General features: G+C 38.2%; 3 protein-coding genes across 4 annotated transcripts; all 3 read left to right on the forward strand.

The window, feature by feature from the left end:
- Positions 1-6,555: 6,555 nt before the first annotated feature.
- On the forward strand, positions 6,556-8,043 carry LOC116188335. The gene is made up of 2 exons (XM_031517617.1): positions 6,556-7,255; positions 7,381-8,043. Exons 1-2 carry the CDS (start codon positions 6,756-6,758, stop codon positions 7,712-7,714), a joined length of 834 nt encoding a protein of 277 aa, XP_031373477.1. The 5' UTR covers positions 6,556-6,755; the 3' UTR covers positions 7,715-8,043.
- A 969-nt stretch (positions 8,044-9,012) lies between these two features.
- LOC116188332 (elongation factor 1-alpha) lies at positions 9,013-11,697 on the forward strand. The gene is made up of 3 exons (XM_031517614.1): positions 9,013-9,168; positions 9,967-10,446; positions 10,552-11,697. The coding sequence occupies exons 2-3, from the start codon at positions 9,985-9,987 to the stop codon at positions 11,437-11,439; spliced, it is 1,350 nt and encodes a 449-aa protein (XP_031373474.1). The 5' UTR covers positions 9,013-9,168; positions 9,967-9,984; the 3' UTR covers positions 11,440-11,697.
- Positions 11,698-13,323: 1,626 nt separating this feature from the next.
- Positions 13,324-16,405, forward strand: LOC116189567 (protein IQ-DOMAIN 1-like). 2 transcript variants are annotated; one of them, XM_031519279.1, is made up of 6 exons: positions 13,324-13,533; positions 14,058-14,151; positions 14,341-14,679; positions 14,791-15,012; positions 15,126-15,245; positions 15,399-16,405. In XM_031519279.1, exons 2-6 carry the CDS (start codon positions 14,077-14,079, stop codon positions 16,062-16,064), a joined length of 1,422 nt encoding a protein of 473 aa, XP_031375139.1. In that variant the 5' UTR covers positions 13,324-13,533; positions 14,058-14,076; the 3' UTR covers positions 16,065-16,405. The 2 variants fall into 2 exon arrangements, with proteins under 2 accessions (XP_031375139.1, XP_031375140.1); XM_031519280.1 differs by lacking the exon at positions 13,324-13,533 and adding an exon at positions 13,553-13,938.
- Positions 16,406-25,116: the final 8,711 nt, after the last annotated feature.

Raw genomic sequence — 25,116 nt, forward strand, 5'->3', positions numbered from 1 at the left:
TACCAAAAATATGAAATATAAATATAAATAATAATAATAATGATAATGATAATGATAATGATAATAACAACGTGTGTTGGTTCGGGTAGTTTAGGGATTCTTTATTTCTTAAACAAGATTCCAACTTCAAATATTGTGATTGAAAAAAAATCACGAGGTGTCTCTTCTGAAAATCAGGTAATACACACCTTAAAAAAATAACGAGAAATATCAATCACATATATCATCTTCATCTTTACTTTCATTATGTTGATATATTGCTAGTTCTTCTTAACAGTTATCGGTGATGAAACGGTTTTTTCTTTCTATAGGTACAAAACGGGGAGTATAAATCGATGTTTAGTCTTGTCAAGGGACGACTTGAACTGTATGATCTCTACATTTACTTATTCATGTGCGGCAAAATATGAATGTATATCTACTTACTAGTTTGGTACAAAGCAACAAGACTTCGAGAAAGGATTAGATATACAATGCATTAGGTTTGTCGAGCGGATGATGTAGATATCTGTGAATTTTTTTTTTTGGATAGATGAACATGTAGATATTTATGGTTATTGAAAAGGTGTGCGTAACGAAACCTGTTAGTCCTTAATTAATAACGTTGGCTATAAGTTTCTATATGCAGTACATAGATGTCAACTATAACCAACTTTCGTTAAAATGAGCTTAAGAACTTGCAGTTGGTTCATAAATGTTCACAAATGAGCTTATTGGTGAACATTTATGCTCACACGTCTTTGAGATCGATCTACTTAGGCCTGTTTATATATGGATTCATATTTAGTTTTCGAAGCATCATTGGATTTACATGATGAGATAAACGATAAATCAGATTACGACCTTGATGGTTGGAGTGAGGCGCTCTTTGATGGAGTTCAATCATAACAAAGGCCCCATTCAACTGTATATGAGTTCGCCACGAACCATCTGGGGGAAAGCGAGATCTGATTGATATACCAATATATATATATATATATGAATTTATCCCCAAAAAAAAAAAGAAGAAAAGGAGAAACCATTATAGTGGAGCTCATCTTTGAGCCAAAAAAAAAAAGTGGAGCCTATCAATGTGCACTGACTAAGGAAAAAAAGGCTACAAAATATCTCGCGGAATAAGTGGATCTCAAATTTTGAATTTGATTTTAATAAAAGCGGAAAGAAAAGGGAAGGCATAGAAAGAATTACGCGAAAATTTCGATATATAATATGGTTAATAAACCGCATTTCATATATCCGGATTTTATGTATAGCACATATTAAAAATTAGCGAAAAACACTCGTGCTTCGTTTGATTTCGCAGTTAAAATCACAAAAATTTTAACTTTAACTTTAAGTCAATACACTACGCAATAAAAAGCTCATAATTATGTAAGTTGACTTGGATGCGGCTTCATAAGCTAATTGTCGAGGAAAGGGCCTAGTAGAGGGATTGGCAAGCTCAAAATATCCTCTATGAGGAGGAAAACATGTGTGATGATCGGTTGGCTCGAGCATCTCATTATCGACGTTTAGCCTCTCAATCTTAGACGACCGCTTATGTTAGGTGGTTTTGTTGGGATCTCTGTACCCCATCTCTGCATTTGCTTAATTTTTATTTATTCTAGCTTCGCCCCATTTCTTAAAAAAAAAATAAAAATCATCGATGGCTAATCTGACCTCTCTCCGCCTGCTCTTCTAGAAGGAGCCCAGCCCCATGAAAGTGAAAGATTCCCTCTTCCTCTGCCGCCTCCTGCCCCTGCCTGTTCCTTGTCTGCTCTCTACCTCTCTTCTCTGTCTTTCTTTCGAAGCCTTCGAAGGATCCCTTACCCAACTCTCAAGCATTGCATTATATAACAAACTCTTCCTCCTCTTCTTCTTCTTCCGTTAAATAACTGAACAGCTCTGCTTCTCAGTTCTTGCTCGAAAGAAACAGCAAGCCGAAGGAGAAGGAGAAAATCAAGAAAATGGTTGCCGAGAAAATCCACCATCAAAGCTGTGGCGATTTGCTGCAGCTGGACCGGTACGAGGAGACAGAGGACACGCTCTCGCTCTGCGACCTTCCCATATACGGAGACTTCAAGTCCGACGAGTGGAGCGTCGGTATTGATAGCCTCTCCAAGGAATCCCCGGACCAAGATTTTTTCGAGTTCTCGTCCCAGGACTTGACACCATCCCAGTCCTTCCCGTCAGACAACGTCGTCTTCTGCGGCAAGATCATCCCTTACAAGCAGCCCGACGCCCTCAGCTCAGCAACGACGGATAAGCCCCAAAAACAGAGGGTGCGGCTGTCAAGGTGGAAGTCTCTCCTGTTGCAGTTGGGCTTCTTGTCGAACCGGCGCCGGTCGGGTGTTGATAAGTACAAGAGTCTTCAGAACAGTAGATGGTATCTGTTCGTGTTCGGGGTGGGCCGGCTCCCAATGGAGATGGAGCTCAGGGATATCAAGACAAGGCAAAGCCGCCTTAAGGCCGGTAAGGGCCACAATTCTACCATGTTTATTAATGGGACCTTGGAAAAGAAGAGCCCGAACCACCACCGTATCAGTTGCATGCCTCTCCTGTGAAATATATCCTGAGACCACTCCTCTATGTCCTGTCCTCCTTGACAACAGTTGAGCCAAGATCGAGTCAATTGGTCGATTGGAATATCGGATAGTAGATAACATCCCTTTGGGAGTCGGTAGATATTAATTTGATCTCCATTAGGATTTAAGCACTCCAGCCATATCAATTGCCAGTCCACCGATAGGTGGGAAGAGATCAGGAGTCGGCGGTGATATATCTACTGATATTAGACACAAATATTTGCATAAAGAAACCATGCATCACGGCTGGGGTGCGAGAGCTTGTATATACGATCGCATATACGAGGAGGAGGAGATCGATGCAGAAAATCGAGCCTAACCTCAATCATCTTTCTCAGAACATCCTTACTGGAAATTTTATTTATGTTAAGTTATGGATCGAGGTCAATGTAATGATGATATCCTTCCGCTATAGTTTGAGACTTCGAGTACGACGTGCATAGTACTGAGACACGGAATGCATATTACATGAACTATGCACCAAACTTAATTAACTATATTAGTTATATCCTTTCTTGTCTACCAAACTTCTATTTTATTTAAGAATCCATATATATACTGAAGCTGATGACTTCATGGCCCAAAAGAAAAGGATCGATGGAGATAATTTATATGGGGAAGAAGAAGTGGGAGAGACATGCAATGCAGTATCCTAGAGAGACAAAAGGAACAAATTAATATAGAAGACGACTTGGACTTTGTTCACCCAATTCATGGACTCCTTGTCAGTCCCATCGTGTTCGGGGTTGAGGTTGACTCCGTTAATTTCCAAGAAGAGCGGCAGCATTTGCTACGTAAAATATGAAAACATGGCCTGAAATTCCGAAGGATATAATAAGCTAAGGGAATATCACTTAGGCTAGGCTGATCAGAGATGATCGGCTAGCTGCCGTAAGCATATATCTGCAAGTCAAAGCCATGACTGAGCTAAAGCCGTAAAAGAAGTTCTTAGATTTCGTCACGTATAATGGGTTTTAACTTTCTCGTACCGAGACTAGTGACCGGTCTTTTTTCTGATGAAATAACTCTGGAACATGTGTCGAAAATTAACCAAAGTTTCTTTGCGCGTTTTACGGACGACATAATACGCTCGTAGATCAGTTAGGCTATTTGATCAGAGATGGTCAGCCAGCTGCTGTCAGCGTATATCTGGAAATCAAGCAATGACTGAGCTAAAGTCGTAATAAAAACGTTACGTTCTTCTCGATTTCATCATGTATAAAGGTTTTTTTTTCCTTATATAGAGATTGTGACTAGTCTTTTATTTTATTTTTTTGATTTCGTAACTCTCTCGAAGACGTATTGAAAATTAGCGTGCCAAAGTTTTTCAGCGGCGTCTACGGTTTGTTCTCCTAATTTCTTGTGTTCAAACAATAACATGATCCCTGTCATATATTTTCCAACATCTCCTGGGAATTATCAAAGAAAATTTTCCTTCTACTTGGAATTTAGACAGACAGGAATGTTACAAACTTCATAAGTTTGAAAAGGGAACTAACACCCAACCGTTACGCTTTTGAACTTGAATGAATCCCCATAAAGTTAACTTCCAGGTCAATAATAATTATAATTATAAATAGAATATTGTAGTCATAATAAAGATTTTTTTTTGGCCAGTATCTGCCGAAAAAGAGATTTCTTTTTTATGAATTAATGTATTCAAATCAATCTAGTACTGACTGATTTCTTCACCTTCTCGTTCGTCAAAAATCAAAGGCCTGTGGATTCTGTGTTCTACCAATATGACGAACATCATATATGTACATGATGACTTTTTACTCAGCTTCTGGATGATCAAAACCAAAACACACACACATATATATAGTCAAATTAGTTCTTTAAAATTAATCCTATATATGATCTTGAGATTCATAAGTCCCCTTGTCCGTCGTTCTCGGTTCCACAGGTTCCTTATTTTCGCGCATGGTTTAATCAAACCGTAAATTCATGCGTACCATCCTGATAGAATAATATCATACGTGCAGTGATCCCATGCACCGATATATCATTTGTTGGAGGATTTTGTATTTTGCGCGGAGTAAAGAAATTATGGCAGTGAGACGCCCTCAATTCAATTCACGTGCTAATTAATCAAACTTACGAGGCCATTTTTAATTGCTTGAACATTTGATTCAAGAACTAAAGATAAAACTTTCGAATTGAAAACCAACTAGGGTTGATGTAGTCTTAGTACAGTAACAGTCAAAGCATAGCTCATGAGGATGGAACGATAAACCGGGGAAAGAGGTTATAAAAAAAAAAGAAGCACAATTCCGGGAAAGATCGTCCCTAAATTAAATTGTAGTACAACGATGACGATGATGTCCCGTTGTCATCAAGAAACTCTATCATTTATGGCCCAATCCTCGCATTATAATACATATATATATATATATAGATATATATGAAGTTGTATCCCACAGGAATAAAAAAGTAATTTTTTAAATAGTATAAGATCATAAATATAAGCGTCTAAATAATATTTAAAATTAAAAAGTAATATCTTAAAGAATGCACGAATTAAATGTAAATAAAAAGTAGCACAAGTATCAATGGATAAAAATAATTCATTTTAATTAAATAATTATAAAAAAATATTATTTATAGATCTACGTATTTATAAATAATATATATCTATATATATACTTCACTTTCACTTTATTAAATTAGACTAAAATAACAAATTTATATTAATGAAAAGTTTATTTCTCACACGCCTCAATAAATTAGGAAGTATATCTTGTCGTTACAGAAAATTCCTTATAATAACTATTGCTGGCAGGCACTCGCCCGTGGGCATTGCTGGAGGGACTGGGCTTGTCTAGTGAATGAGCGGATTGGGTCTCGTAGGGCCTCGCTCGGATCGCTGGGCCTTACGGGCCATATCAAGTCGGAACTCGAAATCTTGTCCCGAACACAAATAAATACTCTAGCTAAAATCCGTGCATCGAACCGACAAAAAGCTAGTTATAATATATATTATGGTATAGCAACAAATCTATTTACTCCAACTTTTGCTCATGTTGAGCAGTGGTCTTTTGGCCAGAGCCACTCTAAAAGAACCCGTTTTCAATTTTTTTTTTTAACAAAAAATCGCTTCGGTACCATATGCAATATTGGCTTTCGTCAAGTGGTAGAACGTATTATGGAGCTCAAGCACATCGAATGATAAGAGTATGCACCCTCTCCGCGTATAAGAAGTTCTTTCTTTTTTACTGAAGAGGGATCAGAGCTCTAATTGGTAAAATACCCTAATTAACGCGGATCGCATCCAAACTAGCTGTTTACCTCTTATACACACACAAACTCTCGATGTCGTATAAGAGAGGTTTGCGAGGCTAAATATTATCGAAATGATTCATGTGCACTCGATAATAGCTAAAGATATCGCTTCATGAAGGTACGATTTGGTATGAACATCCCTTCTAGTTCTGTGGACATGTTTTAGAGTTCGTTATCTAATGAATGCTACCACTTGCTGCCCAGCTAGTGCCAACGGATAGACTGAGGCACATTCATTAAATTGCTACACAAATACTGAAGATGTCGAGGAATATTATCTATGAATTTTGCTTCAAACCCAAACGCATCCAACGCTAGAAATTGATCCTCTCTTTGGATCCATGTACATTGAACCGATTCAGGGCACAACTTAAGGATCAATCAAGGAGCCTAAAATAAAATACCTTACAGAGTCGTGATATAATGAAAATTTTCACGAGAACCAACATGGGTTCGTTCAAGCGGTTTGACACTTATTCCCCTTAAGTAAGGTCTTGGTTCGAGTCTTGTGAATGAAGAAAATTCATGCTGTGAGAGTTTTTTATCCTTAGTAAAATGATTCGGTTCAAACTGAATTAATCGGGACCCGATGAACTTTCGGATATCAGGATTCACGTCGAAATTTTTCACGAGAAAATAACGGGAAAAATGTCCCCGAAATTGCTTACTTCTTTACTAGTTATATACCTCCTTTCTTTCAATCTAGAAGGCCGTCTTCAGCAAGCAAGTGACCTGCCACTTAGACCATCTCTGTCTGTCTCTGACGCGCATCAAATCCCCCAAATTTTGGTCTCTGACAAGATCTTGGACACAAGTTATATAAACCTATAAAAAGACGCAGACACCTATGAGCCCTCATCAATCAGCACCAAAATTCTTTAACTTCCCTCTGATCTGCAGATCGCCACAATGGATCAAGATCCCACTTCTCATGGTGATGATCCTGATCATGGTCTTCTGCAGGACCCGGATGATGCAGAGCTGGAGACAGTCTCCCTCTGTGATCTCCCACTGTACAGCGACGAATACGAATGCGAACGACATCAGTTCAGCTCGTCCCTGGAGATCGATCACGGGGATCCCTTCGAGTTCTCTAGTGAAGACCTGTCTGCCTCGTGGAGTAAAATGTGCATGGCGGAGAACATAATCTTCTGTGGCAGGCTCATCCATTATGGGCGAGAACCACCCTCTTTGAGTGGAGGACCTTCCGAAGCACAGGGCAAGGTCGGCGGCGTCCCCCAGCCCCAGAAGAAGAAATGGAAGCTCTTCAAGAGGAGATTAAGCCTGTTCAGAAAACACAGGCATTGCTCTTCTAAGTCCCATGATGTGAGGTTCAGTGACAGGAGTGGTGCCAAGAAGGAACATCGATCAACCCGGTTAGAATGCTCGCCTTCGGAAAAATACAGCAGGTAAACTTTACGATCCAAAGCCATTAATTTTTCTGATCTAAAATACAGAACAATGATTCAACGCCCCACCAAAAGACAGAATAATAGTTCAACTTCACGATCCAACGCCATTAATTTTCCTGTAGATATGTTCCTGAGAAGTGCATGGACAAGTACGGTTTCTCGATGAGAAGACTACCAGCACAGTCGGGTCGGGTCAAGTGCAGATGGTACCTCCTCATGTTCGGGTCAGCAAGGTTCCCGATGGAGATGGAGTTACAGGACATGAAGACGCGGCAGAGCCGGAGGAATCTCTATTCGACGTTCCAATCATTCAGCACTGATGGGGGCAATATCATTGGGAGTGGAAACTGTGATGGGAAGGGAAACCGGAACCGAGGACTGTGGCGGCTGCTCAGGGCCTTGAGTTGCAGTAGCGATCGGCAATGCGGGAGTGCTGCCATTACAAAATTATCATAGGCTCGCAGCTTTGGCTTCAGGAGATGGGATTCACAGATCAAATTGTCTGTGTAAATTATATTTGAGATCGTATCATTCCATTAAATGAATGTAAACTTAGCAAGACGGAAACCGGAGTCCTGACTCCTGAGTATGGACAACTGGAGAAATCTTAGGAGGGATTAGAGTCGTGAAATCTCCCCATACTCCATGAACGATCTAGCACTACTCATATTCCAGCTCATGCTGATAGTGATATAGACCTTAGCTGGGAGGACAGCTCGAGATGTATATGTGAAAATTTTTGCAGCAATATAGTTATGCCGAAATAAAGTTAAAACTATATATTATATCCGTGGAGTCTATTAGTTGTATCCGGGACAAATACGAGTTCGACCCTCTATTTCAAAACCCCGATGCTCCCCATTCTTCCACCTCCCCTTTCGAGTTACAATATGCCATATCCAGGTGAATTTTGGAAAGACGAGGATCAGTTATTAATTTCGAAAATACATCGTGTGTCTGCTGCAGATCATCTGTGATGGTATTTTTCTATGCGGACTTTGTCCTCCACATGAAGTTCCCATTCCCATGTGAACTTTATGCTTAAAATCGACAAGCATTAAACGACTTTTTTCGTAGAGGAAATTGATTTAATGACTGTGTTGGGCTCGAGCGTCACTTAGGACAACCACCGAAAGGAAATCACATGTCGTTTGTTGACGAATTCTTTTTGGTTTTGATTGTACCGTTTGTTTGGCCGAAAAAAGTCAAAAAGAGACGTTTGAGATTTAAATTGGTTTGAAACTTGAAATGTCATCAACAAATATTGCTGATTACACACAAAATATTGAAGAGAAAATGGGTGCACGCTCTACTCTCTCTATCGAGAGATTATATGTTCGATTATCTTCATGAGACTATTTGAACCCTTTTATTAATAGCTATAAAGATTTCTATTTTTATTAGACTAAACCTAAGAGCCTTCATTATAATCGAAAAAAATGGTATAATATATTAGCATACGAAGTCGGATAAAATTACTGCTGGTATTTTGGATTTGGTTTTTGTCAATGGAGCATCCGTGCCCTTATTTTCATTTTTTCTATCCCTTGTTTAGGCCTAGACCTTTTCTCTGACCGAGAAGAATGAGGATGGAACGGCGCATCCACAGACCATCAACGGAATGTCTCGTATTATGGGCCGTTCGGAGTCCATACATACAGCTGTACCACTTCGGCCCATTAATTTGTGGGCGGCCCAGAAAAATAATCCGGCCCAAGTACGATTTTACCGTGACGGCCATAGCCATGGCCTGCCGGTTCTGCCGACCTAGGAATAGGATTGCCAACCCTAATTCAAGCACTATATTAAATTCTCCCGGGGGCGCATCGCAGTGCTTTTCTCTGCGCTGCCGTTCTCTCGCTCTGTCCCGCTCTTTCTGCCTCTGAGATTCGGCTCCCCAACTCGTCAAGGTGAGGCATCCATCTCCTCAATCTGATTTCGTCTGCTTTGCCTCTGCTACGTGAGTCCTTGGATTTGTTCGTCCTTGAATCTCATGAATCCGATAGATTGGTTTTGTTCTTGTGCATCGTCTCTGGTTTTGAATCACATGCTCGGTTTCTGTGTGTTGGAAGCTGGTAATTTCTCGTTACGATAATATACTGTTAGATCTGGATTTGCCTCTCTGATTTCTGTTGGATTGATGCCTCTGAAAGCTGGTTTAGGTTTGTTTAGATCTGAAGTTATATTGCTTGTGATTCTATTTGTTATTGAGGTTGAAACTTTGAGATGAAATCGGTCCACGGAGGCGCTGAAGATATATATGTCTTCAGATCTCTTCCGTGGGATCCTTTTCCTCAATCGGTCAGCCTTCTTTGATTCCATATGTTTCATCACTCGCTAGCTGCTATGGTGTAACTGGTACACACACTGCTCTTATGAAGCAGTGCTGATCATCTCGGTTCGAATCCGAGTAGCGGCATGGCATCTTCGACATAAGTTGGAGCGCGTTTTAACTTTTAAACCATTAAATATTTATGAGCTGAACGTTTAACAAATATTTGAGCGTTGATGCATCTCGTCGATTACAGGAATTGTCCCAGTCATGATGTTTTGATGATCGGATTGTAGACATATGTGTCAACGAGAAACCTCTGAGTCTACAAATTGCTGCTGTTGATGATAACTGTATTGTAGTATGTTTTATATGCTAGTTGATAATTTGATATTGTGCTGATCTTTCTGTCGATGCTGTCCATCTATAATTGCAGCTATCTCTAAACTCCAAAATGGGTAAGGAAAAGGTCCACATTAACATTGTGGTCATCGGCCACGTCGACTCTGGCAAGTCGACCACCACTGGTCACTTGATCTACAAGCTTGGAGGTATTGACAAGCGTGTAATTGAGAGGTTCGAGAAGGAGGCTGCTGAGATGAACAAGAGATCCTTCAAGTACGCCTGGGTGCTCGACAAGCTCAAGGCTGAGCGTGAGCGTGGTATCACCATCGATATTGCTCTCTGGAAGTTCGAGACCACCAAGTACTACTGCACTGTCATCGATGCCCCTGGACACCGTGACTTTATCAAGAATATGATTACTGGAACATCCCAGGCTGACTGTGCTGTGCTGATTATTGACTCCACCACTGGTGGGTTTGAGGCTGGTATCTCCAAGGACGGTCAGACCCGTGAGCATGCCCTCCTTGCCTTTACCCTTGGTGTCAAGCAAATGATCTGCTGCTGTAACAAGGTATAGATTGTTGCCATCTTCTATGAGCTGTTTGTGTTAAGGTCTCACTTGCATGTGCTTTTATTTCCATGTCTTCAATTTAATACGTTTATCTTCCATGAACAGATGGATGCCACCACTCCCAAGTACTCCAAGGCTAGGTACGATGAAATCGTCAAGGAAGTCTCCTCCTACCTGAAGAAGGTCGGATACAACCCCGACAAGATTCCATTCGTCCCCATCTCTGGGTTCGAGGGAGACAACATGATTGAGAGGTCCACCAACCTCGACTGGTACAAGGGCCCGACCCTCCTGGAGGCTCTTGACCAGATCAATGAGCCCAAGAGGCCCTCCGACAAGCCCCTCCGACTTCCCCTTCAGGATGTCTACAAGATTGGTGGTATTGGAACTGTTCCTGTCGGTCGTGTTGAGACTGGTGTACTCAAGCCTGGTATGGTTGTCACCTTTGGTCCCTCTGGACTGACCACTGAAGTCAAGTCCGTCGAGATGCACCACGAGGCTCTGCAGGAGGCACTCCCTGGTGACAATGTCGGGTTCAACGTGAAGAACGTTGCTGTTAAGGATCTCAAGCGTGGATTCGTTGCATCAAATTCCAAGGATGATCCTGCCAAGGAAGCTGCTAACTTCACCTCCCAGGTCATCATCATGAACCACCCTGGTCAGATTGGCAACGGCTACGCCCCGGTGCTCGACTGCCACACCTCTCACATTGCAGTGAAGTTTGCTGAGATCCTGACCAAGATCGACAGGCGGTCGGGTAAGGAACTCGAGAAGGAACCCAAGTTCTTGAAGAACGGTGACGCCGGGATGATTAAGATGATTCCCACCAAGCCCATGGTGGTCGAGACCTTCTCTGCGTACCCTCCCCTAGGCCGTTTTGCTGTCAGGGACATGCGTCAGACCGTTGCTGTTGGTGTCATCAAGAGTGTGGAGAAGAAGGACCCAAGCGGAGCCAAGGTGACCAAGTCTGCTGCCAAGAAGGGTGGCAAGTGAGTCGTTTTTGAGTGTTGGTTTCCATGGATGGCATGTGTTAATTTTGGCAGCAGTCTATCCTTTCCTTAGTTTACTTTCGGCAGCTAGGCGAGAACGGTACTGGTTTTGCTTCTTTCTGTGGAGCTGATTTTGCTCTGCGGAAGGCTGCAGGAGAGCTCTGTCTTTTTTCTTTTTGTATGGAAAGAACCTCTTTAAATCTCTAGCATTGCCCTAAACTTGTTAAATGCCAATTTGCAATGAACTTTGAGTTTTAAATCATTCGCTTTTCTCTGATCATATGATTGGTATATGAATTTTTCTTTGAAATCGGTATAATGTTGAAGGCTAAAATCTATAAAAAGATGACGACGTATACTGTTATCGGCGCTTTATCAATGTTGCAATTGTATGGGTCTATACAACCGGACCTAGTGTAATTTCCTGTCAGGACTATTCTCCTTAATATAATATTGCATATGATATACATTTATATGGTGACCGTTTGCCATACTGCTGAGGTATTGTATTCCGTATCAAATGACAACTGCAACTGCAAAAAAATGAAAAATAAAAATAAAATGTACTTGAAACTTTGATGAGTTCATGGTAAGCACGTGTGACGATGTCCTTTGCCTACTAGTTCATTTATATATATGTAGTTGACATTCTGACACTTTGAAAAAATAAAAAGAAATGAATGTTGTCATGCTGAAAATGTTTAGTTAAAAGAAAAAAAGAAAAAAAAAAAAAGAGAATAGAGGATAAGAAATTGACGGGGTCGGTGGGGTCATCAATGCCGCCACCACCCGAACGTGCCCCTTTCCATTTCATTTAATCTTTTGATAATTACTCCTTCCAAATGGTTAGGTTCGCTGTAAATGTTCCATAATGGACATAATCATCGACCTACTTAGACTTATCCGGTTAAACTTCGTAAAATTCTATCAAGAACTATTTTCAAACTTATCTTCTAAGGGAAAAAAAAACTACGTTCAAATAAAACGGCTTTCATTTTGCTCAAGAAAAGAAGGGAGAAAAAAAATTCCAAAGACCAAAATTTTCATTTAGATTCCTTTCACCCTTAGAAGGATCTTTTCCTTCATATGAAATGGAATCTGTAGCTCGAATTATTAATGCAATAGCTCCATTACCATTACCATCGACTTCAATCAATTAAATAATCAAATAAGGAAACCGTTAATTATCGCTTTTTTCTTTCTTAAGGAATATAATGATGACTTTAGTTATTGCTATCATTTTCCCTTCAACAAAAGTTGCTTGTCTTTGCTTCTTCTGAGGGTCACCTATCTCTCCCTCTGTGGCTCCCACCCTTTGGCTGAAAATGAACTCCAAAATCATCAGCTATTACACACATATTTCTTTTTCTTCATCCATATGAGATTTATTTTTTATCCGAATAAATAAAGAGAGGGCCTATATGGGCATGAGCATGAGAATGAGAATTTGTTGTTGTTTTGATTTCTTGCAAGACTTGGAAGCATGTCACAGTTGACATTTAAAAACTCGAGAAGTTTCCGTCTGCAAATTGACCAAAACCGACCACATTCTAAGCATTCGTAATCGTCACGAAACAAAATTACAGGAAATTCAAAAGAAAAACAAAGAAAAAGGAAATGAGGTGATGAGTTGGTAAGATTCAACGCACAATAGCAAACAGTTTCTCAATTTTTTTTAGGAAATCAAAATAAATCTCTTTTTTAGAATTTACGAAATAGGCTTTTCCCAAGCTATGCTTAATTGCTGATCGGACAGTAAGGATTTAACTGTGGGTCTTTGTTTTTTTTATTAGCGCCAAATCTTAACAACCTAATACCCGCTCAGGAACAGAACAGTGGGCCCCCACGTAGGACACCACCAACAAACAGCTGTTCGTTATTGTTCCTTCCTGTCCTGTTCCATTCTCCTCTTCTCTCCGTCTGTCTGTCTGTCTGTCTCGGAGAAGATAAAACGAATGCTTTTGGATATTTTTGGGGGGTTCGTTTCAAATCCAAACCCACACACCAAACCTTCCTTTCCTTTGATTTGCAGGGAACCCTCCATCTTTGAGAGATTTCTGCTCTCCGGACACGTCTCCTCTCCTAGCTTTCTTCCTCGGTACGTTGTTAATTCCTTTGTTGTCTTCTAAAATTTCTTTTTGGCCCTTTCTGGGCATTTCTTGTTCTTTGGATTCATCCATTTCATGGCGGCTTCTGCCTTCTTTTTTTTTTTTTTTGTCATGATACACAATTTTCATACCTGGGCTGTGGATTGAATTGCTACATTTGTCGAAAGTTTCTATTTTTCTCTTTGTTTGGATTCATGGGTTTGCCGGTTCTGTCGTGTTGAAAAAGCTGATGTTAGATTTGTGCCATGTTCTGCTACAAATTGATCTGCAACTTTCCCACCTGGGCAGTGCATTGAATTGCCACATGTGTCGAAAGTTTCCAATTTCATTTTTTGTCCGATCTTTGGCATCGCAAGTTCTGTTTCTTTCGAGCTGATAGCTCCATTAGATTCGTGGTTAGATTCGTGCTGTTTTCTGTTATAAGTTGATCTGCTTTCAGTGTCTTTCAGTTTCGAGGCAGAGGACTGAATCTTTTCTTTTTCCTCCCATTTTCCATTGTTGATGTGATGGTTAGGTGACTGAATAGAAAGAACATGGGGAAGAAAGGAGGTTGGTTCTCTGCAGTTAAGAAAGCTTTAAGCCCCGATTCAAAGGAGAAGAAGGATCAGGTCTGGATTTATTCTCAACTCCCGTAACTTTCCTCGAAATTCCAGCAGAATGTGACTAGAGAAATGGTTTGGCTATACTGAATATAGCAATAATTTTTGCCTGATTAGCTTTCTCTAGTGTACAGCGTGCAGTTTAGCCTGTAGGTAATGTAAGATTTGCTACTCATTTTAAATTTTTTGTTTGTCTAGAGGTCTCGGAAGTCAAAGAAGAGATGGTTTGGGCGGCACAGCCCTACAGATCAAGTTCTTTGCGATGGGGAAACTTCATTAGCAATAGCTGCACCGCTGCCGCCGCCGCCACCTCCTCCTCGACCTGCGGGAGACTTCAAGCTGATGGAAGCCCAGAATGAGCAAAGCAAGCATGCATATTCAGTGGCCCGTGCTACTGCAGCAGCAGCGGAGGCGGCTGTAGCAGCAGCTCAGGCGGCATCGGAGGTCGTCCGTCTCACCTCCATCTCCCGTTTCCCTGGCAAGTCCAAGGAAGAGGTAGCGGCCATTAGGATCCAAACAGCTTTCCGAGGATACATGGTATGGCACAATTCTCCTGTAGCTGGCGGCTTGCCAATTTCTGAGAGACTTCTGCAGTTGAAGTCGTGATTTCCCCTGAAGTAGTCGATCTTCTTGAGTTGAATGTTTCAGGCTAGAAGGGCGTTGAGAGCTCTCAGAGGACTGGTCAGGTTGAAGAATTTAATACAGGGCCAATCAGTCAAGAGGCAGGCTACTACGACATTGCAATGCATGCAGACTCTCGCTCGAGTCCAGTCTCAGATTCGTGCCAGAAGGATCAGAATGTCCGAAGAGAACCAAGCGCTCCAAAGACAGCTCCAACAGCAACAGGAGAAAGAGCTTGATAAGTTGAAGGTGAGTACAAAATGTTCTGTTTCTTCCCTTTCGAAGAAGACCGTTGTTCGGAAGCTTGCTTTTGCTTTTCCAGCAGAATAAAAACATTTGTTTCCACTGCTCATATCGTATAGTTGGGAGATGAATGGAATGATAGCACGCAATCAAAGGAGCAAATCGAGAAGAGATTACTGCACAGACAGGAAGCTGCAATGAGAAGAGAACGCGCATTGGCTTATGCTTTCTCTCATCAGGTGGCCACTTTTTCTCATCTTTCCTTTGGTAATCCTGAGCTTATGGTTAAGGAATCTCTTTGCAGCAAGAACTCCCGAATCCGTGTAGTATCTCCTCCCTAATGTTTGTTGTGTCTGCTTAGCATATAAAAATGAAACTATTTTTCCTTGCAGCAAGCATTGAAGAATTTGAAATCACCAAACCCGACCTTCGTGGACCCAACTAATCCTAGCTGGGGCTGGAGTTGGTTGGAGCGCTGGATGGCCGCTAGGCCCTGGGAGACCAGAAGCACAAATGATTATAACGACCGAGCTTCTATCAAGAGCGTGGCGAGCCGAGCGATGTCCATTGGAGAAACCACCCGGTCCTACTCCAACAGGCCTTCCCCAACCATCCAGAAACCCCGAAGACCTCAAATCAGCTCCCATACACCTTCTACTCCTCCTTCCACTAAGGCCCCAAAGATTAGGCCCTTTAGCCCGAATGGAAGCAATTGGAGCAGAAGGGATGAAGACTCAAGGAGCGCGTTCAGCATGCAGTCAGGACAACCTTACTTCAGGAGACACAGCATCGGAGGGTCCTCAATGAGGGATGATGAGAGCCTGGCGAGCTCTCCTCCAGTCCCAAGTTACATGGCACCCACAAAGTCCCAAAAGGCCAAGTCTCGGTTGTCAAGCCCATCAAGGTTGGAGCGGAATGGATCCGCCTCGGACAAGGGATCGGTCCTGGCAGGGCCCACTGCAAAGAAGCGGCTCTCTTTCCAGGGTTCTCCTGCAGGTCCCAGGCGGCACTCCGGGCCTCCTAAGGTCAATTTGAAAGACCTCCATAATGGGACCTAGGTGCATTCCACCAGCAGCATCTCTGCCTGCAGAAACACCTCAGGATGGAAATCGCAAAGGAGAACGTGAATAAATTCGGTGTTTCTGTCTTTTCTTCTCATTTCATAAGTGAGTAGTTGATCGGGTAGTTGAGATTGTTGTGCGGAGAGTGGATTAATCTAGTTCGCGTTAACAGCTCGTTATTTGGTATGCGAGTGCTTGTAGTTGGTTCGGCCCGGCTGGATTATAATTCCCTTTCAGTCCGGTTTGGCTAGTTTGGATTGGATGTTTTAACTGTGGAGTGAGAAACAAGCAAAGCTTGATTAGGCCTTACTATATAAGCATATGTGGTATTTTGCATCCGCTCTTCCTTTCTTTCTGTACTCTTTTAACTCATCGGAAATTTTCTGATTGATAGCTGCTGGCACGGCTCGTATGATTATGTTCCTTATGGATATGATGGATGGATCGTGATCACAACTCAGCAGATCAGATCAATTCCTGTGGTTCAGTTAGCTGCTATGTTTATTTACAAATTTAATTTATCTTTACTTTACTTTTTCTCCAATTCAGCAATACAATCATTAATTTTTTATCTTCAGTTTTTTTAATTCTCTTTCATACATTTTCTTATCTATTATTACAATTAATTTTTTAATAAGAAATTTTCTCAACTATTCAATATTTTTTTTTATCAATTTCAATACTTTTTCTTCAATTCAATAACATAATCATTACTTTTTTATTTTCTTCTTCAAATTCTCTCACATACTTTTTTCAACTGCTTTTATCTTCATCTCCTCAAATTAAACTAAATCAAATTAAATTAAACTCGATTTCGTTACCAAACTCAATGTTAATTGTTTTGTTTCCATGCGGGAAAATTTGATACGAGAATGGGCCACTGGCTACAATTGATTTGCGTTTGGTTTTAGAATTGAGTTGAGTTGAGTTTTTATTTTAATTAGTTTATAATGATTGTGTTGTTGAATTATGAGAAAAAGTGTGAAAAAGTAATGAATAGTTGAGAGAGTAATGATTGCGTTGTTTAATAGTGAAAAAAGTATTGAATAGTCGAGAAAATTTAGTATTAAAAATTGAATCGAATGGTTAAAAATTAAAGAAAAAGAAAAAATTAATAATTGTGTTATTAAATTGAAGATAAGTGGAGTAAAGTTGAGTAGAGTTAAACAAATGGCTTCCCTCTTTAGTGAAAACGCAATGGACAGGGAGGCCCACTTAAACATGGGCCTCGTCTCCTCGGGTTCAAGAAACTTAGAAGCCCAATTATAAAATTAATGGGCTGAAGGAGCCCACTAGGATTTTGCTTCTAATTAATCTAAACGGATGTAGGCTCCTCTCCTGTAGCTCAATTGATGAGCATTCTGATTCAACTCGTGCTGATTCATGTTTAACTCGGTAAGATTGTCTGTGCATAACAACATGCTCGAGTAGTCTGAGAGATTTCAGAATTACTACGCGGTACGGTATTTTCAGAAGTACAACTGCAAAGGTCTCAATTGATCGAACCGGCTCTCTCTCTCAAGATTGGTTACTATGAGAAGAATATAAGAAAATGTAAATAAGTATGTAGGTATCATAAATAGAAACTAGGAAGAGTTGATGGAAATTCAATACATGCAGCCTTCTAGAGAAGATGAAATATACAGCAACTTTGGGGTCCCAATTTTATTCTCTCCCTGCCCTGTGTGTGTTTTTTTTTTTTTTTTTTTATTAATTTCCCCTCATTATATTCTTGGGTTAGGTGTGTATGTTTCTTTGCCTTTTTTTTTTTAATAAAAAAAGAAGTTGTTCCGAGCATAGCGACATCGGCATGATCATAGAAGGATGGCAACATAAAAAGATATACATGACGCATGCTGCTCGTGGAGAGTGTATGTGTGTCTATGTGTGGATGCATGTTTGACTCTTTCTGTGTTGACTTCTTTTGGACATTAAAAGACTATGTATAGTGTGATGACTCGTCTCAGGTTCGGCTCGCAGGCTCGGAGTCACATTACATGTGCATGCCTATCGAGCTAGCTGGCTAGCATTTATGGGATTCAAACTAGTTTTCAAAGGCACGATGTGAAAACACATAAATGAAATCCCAAGCTCGAGATAAGATAAAAAATAATAATTAATTACATCATCGACGTTAAAGGTTTCAAAAATTGCAGGAAGACCTTGTTGAAGCACAGACATAGTCCTCCAATAGTCTTGTCCCAGTCGGTCTAGCGGACCCTACTGTTGAGGAATGTCATCGTCGATATCCTATCTGCCTATATATTAAGGTATTAACCCTTTTTGAATTACAAAGCCTAATGCCCTTAAAATAACTGCATTATTGAGGGAGGAAATTAAATTTCTCTGTCATAATATATTAACCACAAAAAAATTTATTAATTAGTTGTTATTATTATTATAAAAAAAACATTGGTCAAATTCTTAGATTCTTGATCCTTTTGCTTCATCTTTCCAATGATTAGGTAGAGATGGGCCCTAAACAAAAAAATATGTACATTAATTCAAAGATTAAAATAAAAGAAAAGAGTAATACTGAAGTTTTACTTATATATACAATGTTGGAAGAATGTTGGCTGGATTAATTCATGTTTGAGTACATATAAGACAATAAGGTACTGTGGACCTATTGCTGACCAGGTAAAAGCAATTCATATGTAAATTTGACGTTTGTTTTCTGGAGTCCGCTTAAATTTTAATAGGTCAAGTGAAAGAAAGAAAGGAAAAGAAAATATAAACTATCGATAGAAATCAAGGAAAAAGAAAATCTCAAATAATCATTTCAGATAATAATTCTAGAAAAAAAAAATGTTTTCGCTTTTGACGGGTGAAAATTAATAAATAGGTAACTTGCATGATAGTCATATTGTCTTTCATTTTTACGACCTTTTGATTTATTCAAAATATGCGCAAAAGAATACATGTGATCTTTGACGTTTGTTGGAGACCGGGAAATTGACCCGATTCACCATATTTGATTTGGCATCTTGGACCCACCTTAATACATCCGAATTGGTAATGAAATCTTATCATGAGGATATATCTCTTTAATTATCTCTAAGTATCTATTGATATCTTTGATATATCTTTGAAATTCGAGAATGTGCTATCAATACCTTTATGATATGTTATAATATCTCTAATTCTATATTTGGAAAGAATTTCTACTTGTTATGTGCTATTGCATATTTGAAACACATTATGATATCCTATTGGAGATTTATTACAATCTCTATAAATACCTCTTCAGGTACCCCTACACCCTAAGTTAAATTTATTACTTTTATGTACATATTCTCATTTAAGTACCGGAGAGGGAGATCGAGACTCTCCTCGATCCTACCCCTTTGCAGGTTGCTCGTGGAAGCTCGAAGCTCGTGACCTGCAAGGCTCGTGGCTTGCACGTGATCAAGACCCCAACAACATTGTACATAACATATATTCAACGAGGAAAATCCTTAAAAGACGATCGAGATGGCAATTTTAGGCTTTTTAGCAGATTGAAAGAGAAGTCTAATGTTGCATTCTCCATGTGAAACTAATTAACCCTTCAAATGGGCCAAGTGACCGTGAGCATGGATCAATTTCTTGTCTCTATCAATGCCAGTCAGCATGAAATTAGATTTTAATAACAAATTCAAGGAAGAAAAAGTTGCAAACAAATAAATTGACTTACCAATTTAGAAACTTAACGGGAACGATTGGAAGAACTAATTAAATTTCTAGCTTGTCTTGTGGGTTCCTATTTTCTCCATACAACGTTCCAGTATGTTCAATAGATATTACAGTTTTCTCAATCACCCAAAATACACCAATTATAGCAAAGTCTACATGGGAGATACGAGGTTTAACTTTGTCTATGTTGAATTTTTCTCAGCAGAAATAGTCCCAATGTTCCCATTGCAATTTCCTATATCTTAATTTATAATATTATTATTATTATTATTGCTATTAATAATCTTTTCTGGTAGGCAAAGTTAATTTTCATTGGCAAATCAAATCTATATATAGACCATATATATATATATATGTATGCATTTATGGCATGGATGAATCCACACAGAAGTCAAACTTGCGAATATTTGCTAACTCTATTAATAATGCGGTCACTGTTGTTGACCCCTCTTGATCTCTTCATACAAAACCTAACATAGACATATCTGATCATCATTCCCAAAATATTATTTGTTATAAGAATCATATTATTGTTAATAATAGTAAATTATTAATATCATTTTTATCTTGCTCTGTTTAGTCAGCTCTCTCGACTAAGTATAATATTATAGCTATATAGTATATATAGAACAGCGACCAACCACTTCATCGATCAGTTGACATTTGCAATATCAATGGATGATATCGACCAAACGGAATAATTAGGTTTACACTCGCATTTTAATTGTAGCCCGTTTGGCCTGTTTTTTTTATCATTATACCGTCAAGCCCCATTGTTTCGATGGGACCACAGTCCCTATATCTTAAATTAATGTAAATGTTCTTTTCCTTTCGGTCATGAAGTACATGTTTGTCAGCAAACGTCTTCTTGGATCCCATGTTGCAAGTTAGAAAAATTAGGACCAATTCGAAGTTGGAACAGCACTAATCAATTTCAGATTCATCTTAAGTGAGAACATAGTTTTCATTTTGTCAAATTAGAACAGAAAAAGACCTTCGGATATTGACATAAGTTATACATTCATATATATAAGTATATTATAGAGACATGTAAAAATCTTTATGAATACAGATTGGGCGAAAATATAACTCCTCAAAGAGTTCACACATATAATATCCATGATAATCAGTCTTATGCGACCAGTTACAACTCATACAATTAATTTCACTATATCCTTTGAATTAATAAACAAGTATACATATATACATCTGTGTACGTCACTTTGCTCAATTTTGAGGAAAATTATTTTCTCTTGTACTGATTCCAATATACTTGACGAATCAAAAAAAAAACGAGAAGCATCTCATGGTCAAGTCAAGTTGTTGATACCTAAACAAATTAGTCTCAGTCAATTAGTTGAAGATATATCCGTGATTTCATCTAATAGAAATTTCTTGAAAGTTGTAATTAATGATCCATATATAGAGAGAGATAATGGGAAAGAGAGATTATTTTGGATTTGAAAAGAGTAGGGAGAATAAAAGGGGTGTAGGACGCAACCATCTTAGTAAGTTAGAGGTCATAAGTTTGATTCTCGTACTGAAATTACACGTTTTTCTTTATTAAGTTTTTTATTTTATTTTATTTTATTTCTTTATATTAGGTCAAGGGACCTCTTTTATAATAATTAAAAAAGAAAAAAGCTCGAGAGGAAAATGGAAAGGAAATATAATGACCGAGCTATAGCTACTATCGTATATGTAGCAGTACTATCCACGCAATATACTCATTAATGGAAGAACAAGTAGACAAGAAGAAAACAAAAGTCTCTTCAATATTGCTTGTCAATTGAATCCGAAAAATACGCACCATGAAGTCGTACATTCTACTTATAATAACGTGCTTAGTACTATTTAACTAGTCTTGAATCTCGCACATTGCGCAGGCACTAACGGTTGTTCGAATTTTTAATAATCCATTGGAACACAATTCTGATTTTTGCATGAGAGAAGTATTTTCATAGAAAATGTAACATAAAAATTAATGAAATAATTGTGAAAAATTATGTTCATATTAAATCATAGAGAATCAAAGAGTGAGTTAATGAGAATGCTCGAAAATTCTATGTGGAAAGCCTTGTAGATTGAATGGAGGACTCTCATTTGCGGGAGGCTAATCACTTTATTTTCACATAAAAGAATGGAGAATCAAAAAAATAATTATTTTAACAATTTGAGAAATTAACTGGAAAATATATTTTATGACTTACTCAACCATTTAGTACTGGACAAAAAAATGTAGTAATGCATCTAATATAAATAAAACATATTAAAATTTGAATATTGATCATAAATTTATCATATAATTATAAATTAGAATAATTATTTTACTCCATATATGTCCAAAAAGTGAGGAATTAATGGAATAAAAATTTGCTCATGCTAAAAAATTATTTTAAAAAATAATATTGAATATTTAAGAATTTTCATTTTAAGAATTTTATATTGAACTTATTTTTATGCAAATTATGTTCAACATTTTCATATTATTAGTATTTTTATCATTTCTTGTATTTCTATGAATGAAAAAACACATGTGGATTTGCAGGCCAAATTGATTTTTTTTTTACAATTATTAAATTCATATTGTTGTATAGAAAAATGGCTTAATATAATCTTAACTAATTTAAAGTCTTTTTTTTGTATGCACTTTATATTTAGAAATCTAACGGACTCCAACTAATTCAGTTTGAGTTGAATTCCTCATTAATGGTAAGATTTTTCCTTACGTGAATATTTTCTATTAACAAAATTCAAATCTACGATTTTTTTTTATAGAAATAAACATGAATCGACCCATAATGATAATGTATAATATTTATATTTTATGCTCTAGATGCAAATCTTATATATTATATGTGCAAGTGTTTATATCCTGTTTTATTTTACTTATATTGATTATTGGGGAAAATTCCAATAAAGCAAAGTAAGATTGCGAAGCTCGATGTAATGATGAATATAAATTAGTTTGGCATTATATATGTGTACGTACTGTGCGTCTGTGTTTGTGCTCCTTCCATATATATGTATAGAGCTAGTTAGGGACCTTGGGTTTGGAGCCATTCGAAATTGACGAGCACAATTGACCCCTAATAGTAACAACAACCATATTTGCTAAACAGGGACGGACTTAAAGTTTGGAGTTCGGGAAGAATAAATTTTTGAGGAGTCGAACTATATGATAGTTTTTTCGAGTTTGGAGAGAGGCGGATAAAAAATTTCATTAAAATTTGAAGGATTACAGGTAAATTTTTTGAAAGCGTAAAAGTTCTAGTGAAGTGACTGCTACTCCAGCTCCTTTCGGTCCATTCCTTCTAGTAAATATGGCTGGGTGAATGATGAGTATTTACCCTCAAGAAGAGGGAACTCACTAGGGATCACGCAAATCACATCACTTGTCTGATTTCTCTTTCTTCCATAATACAAACACTTATATGATTCAATTCAACTACATACGTATTGCGTACTAAATAAGATTCCCGTCCTTTTAAGGCGAAGCAATTAATTAGTTCTATTCTAATCACTTGCGCACAGGGGCGAAGCTATGATTTCTATTCGGGGGGGCAAACTCATACTTTTGGGGTAAAATTTAAAAAATTTAAATTTCAGAGAGGGTAAAATACTAATTTATATAAAAAAAAACTCATAATTTTGGGATAAAATTGAAAAAAATCAAAGTTCAGGAGGGCAATTGCCCCCCTGCCATAACATTGGCTCCACCCCTGCTTGCGCGGACATCTTAGTCACATAGTCAGTGTTTATGGTTTTTTTTATCACAGGAATCTTCTATATGACTTAAAACAAAAAATCTTGAAACGTCAATATGGATATATACATGCAGAATTACTCTCACGTAATAAGTTACAGTAGTAAGGGTTTCGATTTGCATGATCAACTATTAATTAATGGTATGTTTAGTTTTAGAGTTAAGTAGAGTTGAATTTTGATTTTAATTGGTTTGTAATAATTATGTCGTTGAATTATAAGAAAAAGTGTGAAAAAGTGATGAATAGTTGCTAAAATTTATTATTAATAATTGAATTAAATGATTAAAAAATAAAAAAAGTAATAATTGTACTGTTGATTTTTATTGTGTAGTGAGTAGAGTTAAAATTAAAAGTTTTAAAAACATAACTTACAAATCAAATTGAGTGTGGATGAATAGTGGGAAGACTAGCATAAACTCATTCCATGATGATGGAGTATAAAGATCAAAATTGGGCAGATTAAATTGCACGTGGACTGACATCGAGACTGACGGTCGACGAAAAGGGGGTATGCATCAACAACACAACGTCTTACCGAAAACGCGTTTTATCCCTTCATATATATCATATGCAGAATCATGATATATTTGTATGCTACCTTTGCAGGGACAAAGTGCGCCTCCCGCTGGCAAGATTTTATTTACATATTTATATTTATGTTTATATTTTCTTAAAAAATAGCACATTGAAAAATATTAAATATATATATACATGTGATGTGCGTTTCCACTAATATTTGTGAGAAAGTTCTGTCAGATTTTATGAGCAAAAGATTCAAAATAGGTGGGCCTTTCGATCAATTTTATTGATCGATGCACTTATAGATGGTTTATCTTTTTTTTTAAGGGAAATAATTATTATAAAAACTAATTGAGGACTTTTCTAGACAAGACTTGTGATGCATTCATATATATATATATATATATATATCTCCCTGCTTTTTTTCCTTTTTTTTGGGTTGTGAACCCTGATATTAATAAGTTTAATTAGGTATCGATTAATTTAATCGAGTCAGATCAGCCTACTAAAAGATAAAACTTTTTCAACATAAATTTTTTACATTCATAAAAACTTAAACCCGGACTTTATTTAAGTGGAACAAGTATTGAATCGCTCAAGTCAACTCACATCGATTATTTTGTGCCCTTTTATCTCCGCAGATTTAATTCGCTTGGCCTTGGGGGCGTTCTCTCTACATGTGTATGTATATATATAGCCGAAAGCTTTATTGTCGTCTCTTTTCCCACTTTGCATACATATATTGAGGAGTTATTGGATGTATACCCTCTTATTGGTTGAATTTAATATATCATGTTCAGATATCACATAGAACAAAAGAAAGTATAATTGATACAATAACATAACGCAGCCCACCTGCCGCTTGCACCTCTGATATTATCCCTTGGTTCCTTCGACGTGTCCTCGATCTTGCCCGTTCCAGACCCGGTTAAAAAGTGCGAGCTGCAACTATGTAGGTTCAATACTGGAGGGGAGACCATCACACATACTACCAAATTAGCGAGCTATGTTTACTGACCCGAATTGGTTCAAGCGATTTGAGAATCATTTCATTTAAGCAAGATCTCGAATTCGAGTTCTTGTGAATG

The sequence above is a fragment of the Punica granatum genome, chromosome 8, assembly GCF_007655135.1.
Source record: "Punica granatum isolate Tunisia-2019 chromosome 8, ASM765513v2, whole genome shotgun sequence".
NCBI classification, from domain to species: Eukaryota; Viridiplantae; Streptophyta; class Magnoliopsida; order Myrtales; family Lythraceae; genus Punica; species Punica granatum.